The following is a 10,849-nucleotide window of genomic DNA, read 5'->3' on the forward strand; positions in this document are numbered from 1 at the left end:
GAACTACCAACCTTTCAGGAAGTAATTGAGCATTTAGCCATACACAACACCTAGGGGAACCAGTAGAACATTAGTAACAAAAAAACCCAAACCCACTGCCATTGCGCCTATTCTGACTCACAGTGACTTACAGGGCAGAGTAGAACTGCCCCATAGGGTTTCCGAGGCTGTAAATCTTGCAGAAGCAGACTGCCTCATCTTTCTCCACAGACAACTGGTGGGTTTGAACTGCACTGCTAACCTTTTGGTTAGCAGCCAGATGTCTTAACCATTATGCACCAGAGCTCTACAGACCATAGTAGGCATTCAGTAATTACTTGTTGAATGAATAAGTGAAGCACCTGTTTGCACAGAGCCATGTGCCCAGAATGCTGGAACAGATAACAAAGGCTACAGAAGGCCAGCAGGAGGAGGGAAGGGATTTATTCTCAGGCCCATCTCCCAGCCAAGCCCTGGGGACTCAGCAGTGACCAAGACAGACCAGGTTCTGCTTGCGTGGAGCCCATATTCTCATGTGGGAGATGGGCAGTCAGTGCCAAGGCTGGGGAATGCAGTTGGGCAGTCAGGTGGGAAGCAACATGAGCTAGAATGGCTGAGGTCACTTCTTTAAGCCAAAGCTTGAGTAATGAGAAGGAACCAGCCTAGTAAAGGTTTGCAAGAACACAGTGCCAGACAGAGGGAACAATGTGAGCGACAGGAAAGGTGGGGATGAGCTCAGCTTTTTGGAGGACAGCAAAATGGAATGGCGGGGATGAGGCTGGCACGGTAACCAGTGGCCAGACCATATCAAGTGCTTTCTGGACCAGAGTGAGATGTTTGGAATGTCACAGGTGGACACTGTTGAAAGAAGGACTTCTGTGAACATGAGCCTGGGCTGGGGCCCAAAAAAGGAAGAAGGGTCTGGTTCTTTTGTTCCTTCAACAAATGTTGTGGTGGTGTGAGTAGTAGGGGCATGCATAGGTACTGCCCTTTCAGAGCTGCTATGTAGAAGGCCAAGTGGGCAAGGTGGTGGTGGTTCAGCAGGAGCCAGGAAGTAGGCGGTCAGAACTGGCCGTGAGTCTGGGGGATTTCCTAGCTGGGATGCCCATTTCTAGCTTATTGGTGTCTCCCATGAGCCTAAGGCAGAGTTGCTCACCTGCCCCACACTGGTGAGTAACTAAAGGAATTTAACTAATTAGGGCCTGAGGAGTAGAGATGAAACCGGATGTGCTGAAAGACTTTCATTACTGCACAGTTAACAGGCTCCTTGCCTGGGGCTGCTTGAGACCAGAGCGTCCCCAAGCCCTGGACCTGACCTGGAATGGGGCGCTGAAGGGTGGGGGGACAGACTAGGGCACTAGGAGGGTCTGTCCTTCCCTTGTGCAGATACACACCCAGGGCATGCCTTGATTCCTGGTATCTGGCCTATTTGTCCCTGCCTCCTTACCCTGGATCTCACCCCCACCCCAGGTCAGCAGTAGGCTCTGTGGTGGCTTATTCGGGGCTGTTGAGACTTTTGCTTTGGGAAGTGGTTCAGAGGGTAGTTAGTTGTAAGCCTAAAATTACTGGCCCTGGAGTCAGATTGCCCCACTGCACCATTGATAAACTGTCCATTTAGGATAGATTAGTAACTTCTCTAGACCTATTTTCGTATCTATGAAATAACTCATTGGTATGAGTTGATACTGATTCATAGCAGCCTCCATTGGGTTTCCAAAGAGGTAAATCTTGCCCCATCTTCCTTCTATGGAGCAGCTGGTAGGTTTGAACTGCCAACCTTCTGTTTAGCCGTCAAAGCCCATAGGCATTGCACCACCAGAGCTCCTTATCTATAAAATAGGGGAGATAACAATACCCACCTCACAGTGTGGATTACACCTCAACATAAAGAAAACAAAAATCGTCACAACTGGACCAATAAGCAGTCTCACGATAAATGGAGAAAAGATTGCAGTTGTCAACGATTTCATGTTACTTAGTTCCACAATCAACACCAATCCTTCTGAGGAGTGGCTGGTGGGTTTGAACAGCCAGCCTTCTAGTTAGCAGTCAAATGCCTTATGCACTGCGCCACCAGAGCTCCCCCAATGGAAGCAGCAGTCAAGAAATCAGACGACGTATTCGACTAGGCAGATCTGCTGCAAAGCACTTCCTGAAAGTGCTAAAGAACAAAGATGTCTCCTTGAGGACTAAGGTGTACCTAACCTGAGCCATGGTATTTTCAGTAGTCTCATATGTTTGTGAAAGCTGGACAATGAATAAGGAAGACCAAAGAAGAGTTGATGGTTTTGCATTGTGGTGTTGGTGAAGAATACTGAAAGTACCATGGGCTGCCAGAAGAACAAATAAATCTGTCCTGGAAGAAATGCAGCCAGAATGCTCCTTGGAAGCAAGAAGGGCCAGACTTCGTCTCACCTACGTCATGTTGTCAGAAGGGACCATTCCCCGGAGAAGGATATCATGGTAAAGTGGAGGGGCAGTGAGAAAGGGGAAGGCCCTCAATGAGATAGATTGACACAGTGGCTGCAACAATGGGCTCAGGTATAGCGAGGATTTTGAGGCTGGCGTAGGACCGGGCAGTGTTCCATTCTGTTGTCCATAGAGTTGCTATGAGTTGGAGCCAACTCAAAGGCACCTAACAACAACAACAACTCACAGACTTGCAATAACCCGTGTTAAACGTTTAGACAAAACCTCTTGCTGTCAAGTCGCTTCTAATCATAGCAACCCTATAGGGCAGAGTAGAACTGCCCAGTAGGTTTCCAGAGCTGTAATCTTAATGGAAGCAGATAGCCTGACCTTTCCCCTGCGGAGAGGCTGGTTGGTTCAAATCATCTACTTTTTGGTTAGCAGCCGAGCACTTAACCACTGCACCACCAGGACTCCTTTTAAGTATTCAGAGCAGTGTCTGATAGGTAGTGTGCCCTGGGTGATATGAATGATTTAATAGTTCATTGATTCATTTGTAGTCCCACTCCCTTCCTTGATGGCTTCATTGGGGGAGCTGGCCCTGCTAGGTGGGGTGCTCCCTCCTGCCAAGGTGCCCTCACAGTCTCTCCTCCTGGCCCAGATGCTGACCTGACGTTTGACCAGACGGCCTGGGGAGACAGTGGTGTGTATTACTGCTCTGTGGTCTCGGCCCAGGACCTCAAAGGGAACAACGAGGCCTACGCAGAGCTCATCGTCCTGGGTAAGTGTAGGGCAGCATCCTGAGGGCCTTGAGAGGGCGACGGGAAGGATGGAATGGGGCTGCTGCTTTCGTCTACTGCGTCTGCCCTCCGCCCTCCCGCTTGCTCTCTGGCCTCCTGTCGCTTGCTTTGCTCCTCCTTCATGGCACCACCAGTCACATGGGCTTCCCTGTGCCCTCCACCCCAGGCAGGGTCCCCCCTCAGCTTTTCAAATCTGACAGAGTCAAACGCAAGAGTGGAGAGATCTGGGGCTTCTACCTCTTCCTAGTCCCATTTTTAAAAAATACAGAAATGGTCAGAGTTGATTGGTAGTGAGGGAGGGAGGGATTGTGTGGATAATTGAGAGGAGGCTGGGGCTGCCTTCTGCCACATTCACAGGGCCACGTATCACCCCAGAACCCCTTGACATAGCACAGGGACTTTGTCCTCTCTCCTACTGGGATGGCTCTTTATGGCTTATGCAGTGAACACTTCACTCAGATGAAACAGACTTCGGATGCCCAGGGACAGGGTGGGGTCAGCCAACAGTCCCTGTCCAGCCCAGGACCTCATGCCATGTGCAGAGGCCTTGTTGCCATGGGCCAACACATATAGTCTTGTGTGATACAGGCTATATGTGAGACTGCTGGACAGCATACTGCCAACACTGCATGCGTGGTGCATGGCGCTGCATGTGTGATTGAGCACACATGATGGGGGCACATCCCAGGATGCTTGGGCCACCTGGATGCATGTACCTGGGACCCAGACAGCCTCTGTGTGTCCTTTGGTAAAATGCACAGCCTGCATCAGCAGTTCTCAAGATGTAATCTCAGGATGTGTTACACTCTGACGACTTATTGAGGACCTCAGAGAGCTTGTGGTTGTGTGAAATAGCTCTAGGTATCTCTCAAGTTAGAAATGACAATCGGAAAAACATTAAAGTGTAAGCACACACTCCGTTAGCCATCACTGATGATGTCGTCGCGTGTCATGTAGCCTCTGGAAAATTGCACCCGACAGTCATGATAGAGTGAGAGTGAGAAAGGCAGATAGCATCATTGTATCGTTATGAAGAGATAGCCTTGAGAACCAGATGAGGCTTGGAGAACTGCTGATCTGGATTCCAGAACCCCCTCGAGGGCTGGGCATGTGTAGAGTGCACGAGCTCTTGCTGTGGAGTCCGGGTGTATGTGTGCCCTGGGTGATAAACTGCCTGGATGCCTGTGGGGCACAGAGCACCATTGGCACCTGAGGGGAGGCATTAACTGGGACACAGAGCATGAGTCTGTGGCATGTGATGGAATGCACGAACCAAGACAGAACCCTGTGGGTCCCAGAACCAGGGCCACATTGTGACTTTCCCAGGCTATAGGTACTTTTGCTTTGGTGGGCCCCTCCCTCCATAAAGAAAATACTTGAAAGTATGTTTCATGATTACATTTTATAAAGACAATTTGTTATTATATTTTCAATCTTTATTAACGTTCCTTCTAATTTTAAAAGAAAACACACATTTTCTTGGGCCCCTGAAAGTATTGTGGGCCCAGGGGCACTGTGCCTGCAGTACATAATGGATTAGTTGGCCTTGTGCAGAACCATCCCTGTCACATGGGATGGATCCCTTGGGGATGGTAGGACCCGTGTATGTCACACAGATAAAGGATCCAAACTAGATCGGATCTTCAGAACCCCATGGAATACGGGTCAGAGAGACTCCCTTGTTGCATGAGAAAGGGGGTGTATTATGTGATGGAAACCTTCCGGCAAATAGCTCCTGCATCTGGGCAGGGGATGGAGGGCAGGAACCGCATGCCAGGACCCTCCTAGGACATCAGCCCTTCTCCCACATCAGAGTCGCCTTCATTCAACCTAGATCAGCCTAGAGCTGGGTTTCCAGGGCAGGGTGGCCTGGGCTGGCTCTTGGCCAGCATAATCTCCTGTTTCTCTTTTGTCCCTCCAGGTAGGACCTCGGGGGTGGCTGAGCTCTTACCTGATTTTCAGGCGGGGCCCATGGAAGGTATGGGGCGGGGAGTGGAAGCCTGAATGAGGCTTCCCTTGGGAGTGCCCCCACCCACCATTTACTGCTTCTGTCTCTAGTAACTATTCTCCCTCTTCCTAAACACTGCTCACTGCAGGCCTCCCACTAACCCCACCCAGTCCGCAGCATCTAGTGACCTGGCTCTGGGCTTTGGGGTGGCTGAAGAGCCTTGGTGTAGGCAGGGGTCCTGTGACTGGGGCTTGTGCCCCTTCCTGGGGGTTTGGATATGGGCACCTAGCTCTCTCTCCTGTCTCTGCCATCGCCTGTTGCTTTATGCTCTGTCAGCACGCACCCAGGGGGAGTTCCCCCGTTTCTGGCCCTGCCTGGGACGTACAGGGTAGGTATACTGTTGCTGCTGCCCTGGAGAACCCGGTGGGGGCTGCAGCTTCCCTGACAGCTTTCCAGTAGCCCCCCACCCCAGCTTCCTCACAGGCCTCCAGCTAAGGGCCTGTTCTTGTCTCTCTGCAGACTGGCTGTTCGTAGTGGTGGTCTGCCTGGCCGCCTTCCTCTTCTTCCTCCTCCTGGCCATCTGCTGGTGTCAGTGTTGCCCCCACACCTGCTGCTGTTACGTCAGGTGCCCCTGCTGCCCGGACAAGTGCTGCTGCCCAGAAGCCTGTAAGTGCCCCTCATATGACCACCCCACTCAGCCTACTCCCTGCTGGGCCCGAGGGGAGGAGGTGGCCCTCTGCCGGCCTGCCGGAACAGTGCCACTGGTCTGGCTGGAGGTTAGGAGTTTAGCAGCTTGGGAGAAAGCAGGCCAAGGAAGACCTGCTGTTTTAGATAAATCATTCACTTACTTCAGCTTTTAATTTTCATTTATTCTTCTTCTTTTGAAAGTGTTAACACATGGTTAAAAAAAAAATTCAAATAATACAAAACATTAGTCACTGAAAAGTAAATATCCCTTCAGGAACAAAATCTTAAGTGAAAGTGTTAGCGAAGAATACTGCATGGAGATCTGTCTTGGAAGAAGTACAGCCAGAATGCCCCTTGGAAGCAAGGATGGCAAGATTCTGTCTTCCTTACTCTGGATGTGTTAACACGAGGGACCAGTCCCTGGAGGACATCCTACTTGGTGAAGCAGAGGGTCAGTGAAGCAGAGGGTCATCCTCAACGAGACGGATTGACACAGTGGCTGCAAGAGTGGCCTCAAACACAGCAGTGACTGTGAGGATGTTCAGAGTTGGGCAGTGTTTCATTCTGTTGTACAAAGTATCAGTATGAGTGAGAACCAACTGGACAGCACCTACCAACAAAGACGTTTAAGAGCCCTGGTGGCGCAGTGCTTCAGTGCTCAGCTGCTAACCAGAAGGTCGATGGTTCAGGTCCATTAGCTATTTCCCAGGAGGAAAGACCCGGCAATCTGCCTGTGTATGGTTACAGCCTGCAAACCTTTGGGGCCATTCTAAGATGGGTTAGAGGCAACTCGTTGGCTCACGACAGCTTTGTTTAAGGACATACCTAGTATGTCACAGTGGCTACCTGTGATGTTAGGAGTGGAAGTTGGAGCAGGGGTATATAGGGGAAAGAAACAAACACGATAGAACATAAAAGAACAGGAAGTCCTTTTCCTACGCTGCCCCATTTCCCCTCCTTGGGAACAAGAGCTCTTAGCAGTTCCTTGGATTCCTTCACAATCTAGATATAACAGCGTCTCCGTGCACAGTAAAGTAATAGGTGATTGTTGTCAGCAGGGCCAGTGTAGCTTTGAGGCCCAGCTTGATGACTTACTTGCTTGGACGCTGAGTGGGTGACATCCCTTCTCTGAGCCTTAGTTTCCTCCTCTGTAAAATAGGGCTTCTGGCCGAGTCCTGGCCCTGGGTCACTGCTGACGCTGATGGCAGTGATATTCTAACAGCTGATAGGCAGGGAATGTTTCACACAGGCCACGCCTCACTAAGGGCTGTACATGTGAGTTCACCAAATCCCCAGAACTTGGTAGGCAACGTAGTTCCTCCAAGTATTGCTCCCTTGACAGATAGCACCCTCCGGAGGCTAAGGCCAGCCATCCCCTTTCTTGTCATTTTTAGTGGGGAGCTGCTTGCTCAGGCAATGGGCATTAGTCCATTTCACAGATGCGGAGGGAACCCCAAAGGCTGTGACCAAATTTGCAGTTACCCCACAAATTAAGGCTGGGGTTGAAGCCAGCACTGCAGATACGTGGCCCAAGGCCACATGCCCTCCATCCTGAGGCCTGGTTAACTCCCTGACAGGGTGTGTTACTTCTGCCATGGCCACAGCCCCTGTTGACCCTTCAGGGAGCTGCAGCTCCCGCTACCAGTCAGTGAAGCTTTACTACTGAGTAAAGGCTGATGTGGGCTTCTTGTTATAGGCGGGGGTCAGCACTTAGCTCTTGCTTCTGAACAAGTGAAGGGAACCTTCTTGAGCCCATCTCCGCCCACCATTTTCCTGTTGGAGTCCAAGAAGAAAGGGACTTGCCTAGGGCCATTGACTTTGCTGCAGGAACATAGCTTCTTGCCATGGGAAGGAAGCAGCAAGGGGGCTTTGGCTTTGAGCTCTCAGTAGGAGTGGCCCAAGGGAAACTAACTAGAAGCTGCCAAGGCTAAGGCACTTCAACTCCTGAGGCCCTGGCATTCTTGCCTTAGATTCATTCCTATGCATCTGGGTCAAGGACCCAACAGGCATGAGGGGGAGTGGGCATGGGGACCCCCCAGATGATCCCTTTTTTAGAGCTGGGGATATATGACACCAGCCTGTGGAAACAGCGGTGGATCCAACACACAGGCCTTGCCTAATGGGGCAGATGCATAGCTTTACCCGGTGTCGTAAGAACACAGGTCCAGAATGTTCAGATAGGGTGGCTGGAGAGTTGGAATTTGATGTCAAATCTCATTTTGATCAGAAATGTTGGCAAACCACCACACTATCCAAACAAAACACACTGGCCTGTCAGATGGGGACTGCCAGTGTGTATGCCCACCCTGAAACCTGTGAGGAGTCACACAAGAGGTGCAGACTCAATGAAGCTGAGGTCTCCGAGCCTCAAGGACCCTGCAGAAATGGGAAGAGGACTGTCAGAGGCCTGATTGCTTAGGGAGACTCCACAGCTGGGGAGCTGGGAAGAAGGTCCCGACACCCTACAGAAGCCCTGGTGCAGTGCAGAGTGGCATGGCTCCTGGCCATCTTCTTACGCTGATCGTGTGTCCCCCAGTGTATGCTGCCGGCAAAGCAGCCACCTCGGGAGTCCCGAGCATCTACGCCCCCAGCACCTATGCCTACCTGTCCCCTGCCAAGACCCCGCCACCACCAGCCATGATTCCCATGGGCCCTGTTTACAACGGTTACCCTGGAGATTTCGACAGGAATAGCTCAGGTGAGGCCTGGGTGAGCCAGGAGCAGCTGGGGCAAGGGGTAGGCTGGGCATTTGGGCACCAAGAGTGATCGGGGGCTGGAAATAAGAGTGGGTTAGGAGGGGGCTGGAGGTATGGGGTGGCTTCAGGTGGGCAGCCACTGACAGCCAGTCTCCCCCAGTCGGTGGCCACAGCTCCCAGATACCCCTGCTTCGTGACACGGACAGCAATGCAACCTCTGGTGAGAACTAATTCTTACAAAGTTGTATGTGCCTTTAGGGAAGGGGCTGGGTCAGCTTTCATCCACCCAAACCAGTGCCTGTTACCTCTACCCCTGCCTCTAGAGGTCCGAAGTGGTTTCCGGATTCAGGCTAATCAGCAGGATGACTCCATGCGGGTTCTGTACTACATGGAGAAGGAGTTGGCCAACATCGACCATTTGCAACACATTCCCCACAATGGCCGTGTGGAGCGAGGTGAGGAGGAAACTCGGGGGCTTGAGGGAAGAGAGGAAATCATACCTGCCTCATACACCATGATGTAAGGCTGGGGGTGAGGCCTGGACTGCAGGTACCTGGCCCAAGGCCACATGTCCTTCATCCTGAGGCCCCGTTAACTCCCCAACATAAGGTGTGTTACTTCTGCCCTGTTGGCCCTTCAGGGAGCTACAACCCCCACTACTCGGGAGGCTTTACTACTGAGTAAAGGCTAGTGGGACATATCTCTCCTTCACAGTGCCACAGTGGGAAGTGGGCAGGATCCTGTATGTCAGTAGATGAGAGACCTAGGGTCCCCCTAGACAGAGTATGAGCCATGTGGGTGCCAGGGCTCCTGACATTAAGTCCTGGCCTCTTCCCTGCAATTAGTGACATCCCCTTCTCTACAGCCCTGAGTGAAGTCACCTCCCTCCATGAAGACGACTCACGATCCCAGCCTTTCAGGGGCCCTGTTGTCACCCCAACCCGGGATAAGGAATGGGGTCGACGTTCCCCCCGGAGTCCCAGGAGGTGGGAGCAGGAGCCCCCAGAAGAATTCCCAGGGGGTGGCTGGAGGGTCGGGCGGCCCCGGGCCCACTCTGTGGATGCTTTGGATGATCTCCCTCGGCCGGACTCCACAGAATCAGGGAGGTCTCCCCCAAGTAGTGGGAGGAGAGGCCGGGCCTATGCACCCCCAAGAAGCCGCAGCCGTGATGACCTCTACTGTCAAGATGACTCAAGGGACTTCCCACACTCCTGGGATCCCCACTGTGAGGAGTTCAGGTCTGGGGACCGCCCACACGCAGATTCCAGGGCCCGCCACCATCGCTCCCGGAACTCTCAGGACAGCGCCAGGTCTGGGAATCCTCAATATGACAGGTGGCTGCTGGAGGAAGCCTTGAGGAAAAAGGCGGCAGGGGAAAGGAGGAGGCCGTACAAGGAGGAAGAGGGGGCCTACTACCAGTCAGAGCCGCCCCCTTATACAGAGACTGACTCTCAGGCCTCGAGGGAGCGGAGGCTTAAAAAGGTGAGCACCCCTCCTGACTCGGGACCTTTTCCTGGACCCCGCTCTTCCAGTCACCCCAGTTCACTGTCTCCTCTCTTCTTCCCTTGCAGAATTTGGCCCTGAGTCGGGAAAGTTTAGTTGTCTGATCGCCTGTTTTCTATGTAGCTTTTGTACTTTTTTTTTTTTTAATTTGAGGAGAGAATATTGATTATGGTCTTCTCCCTCCAATATCTAATAAAATTTATCAAGTGCCTGAGTCTTGAGGAGTTTGTTTTGCTGCGCGAGGTGGGGAGAGGAGGAGCCCGGACAGCTGGCCCTTCTGGGTGTTTGTAAAATGCGGCTGAGTGTCTCCAGATCTCCCTTCCCCCTCCAATCGCGCCCGCTCCCGTCCGGTCACCAAAGTAGTAAGTCCTGGGTGAAGAGCAAAGGACCTAGTGAGCCGTCTCCCTCGCCGCCGGCCCCGAGTACGTGCCCCACGTCGCCTCCGCCAGGCCCTGCGTGCGCGCCCCGGCCCCGCCCAGACGTACGCATGCGCCTGGGCCTCCGCCTTAGCGCATAACCACCATGTCGTCGGGAGCGCGCGCGCGCGCCCCTCTCCTCTTCCACCCCATTCACCACCCACCCCCACTCCCCGACCTACTTTATGTCTGCAAACCCCAGCAACCTGCTTCATCCCTGGCGACCAGATTCCTCTTTGGATCCCCCAGTGTTCCATCCGGGCGCACGTTCCACCAGCGCAGAGCGCTGGCTGGTGTCTGGCGGCCGCGGGACACCAACAACCCGGCGCCCCACCGAGACCCGGGCCCGCGCGCGCCCGCCGCCATCCGAGACAGACAGAGCGCGCGCTCCCCCGGGACTGCCCTCCCCCC

General features: G+C 53.0%; 1 protein-coding gene across 1 annotated transcript in view; it reads left to right on the plus strand.

Annotated features, from left to right (window-relative positions):
* LSR (lipolysis stimulated lipoprotein receptor) overlaps window positions 1-10,126 on the plus strand; it is a 19,318-nt gene extending 9,192 nt beyond the window's left edge. Inside the window, exons 3-10 of the mRNA XM_042782814.1 lie at window positions 3,050-3,169; window positions 5,110-5,166; window positions 5,656-5,802; window positions 8,360-8,521; window positions 8,680-8,739; window positions 8,843-8,974; window positions 9,385-10,001; window positions 10,091-10,126. Of these exons, the coding sequence (XP_042638748.1) occupies window positions 3,050-3,169; window positions 5,110-5,166; window positions 5,656-5,802; window positions 8,360-8,521; window positions 8,680-8,739; window positions 8,843-8,974; window positions 9,385-10,001; window positions 10,091-10,126 (1,331 nt within the window). The remainder of the gene's footprint in view (window positions 1-3,049; window positions 3,170-5,109; window positions 5,167-5,655; window positions 5,803-8,359; window positions 8,522-8,679; window positions 8,740-8,842; window positions 8,975-9,384; window positions 10,002-10,090) is intronic.
* Window positions 10,127-10,849: the final 723 nt, after the last annotated feature.

This window comes from Orycteropus afer, unplaced genomic scaffold, assembly GCF_000298275.1.
Source record: "Orycteropus afer afer isolate SDZICR_OR568_19922 unplaced genomic scaffold, OryAfe1.0 scaffold00476, whole genome shotgun sequence".
NCBI lineage: Eukaryota > Metazoa > Chordata > Mammalia > Tubulidentata > Orycteropodidae > Orycteropus > Orycteropus afer.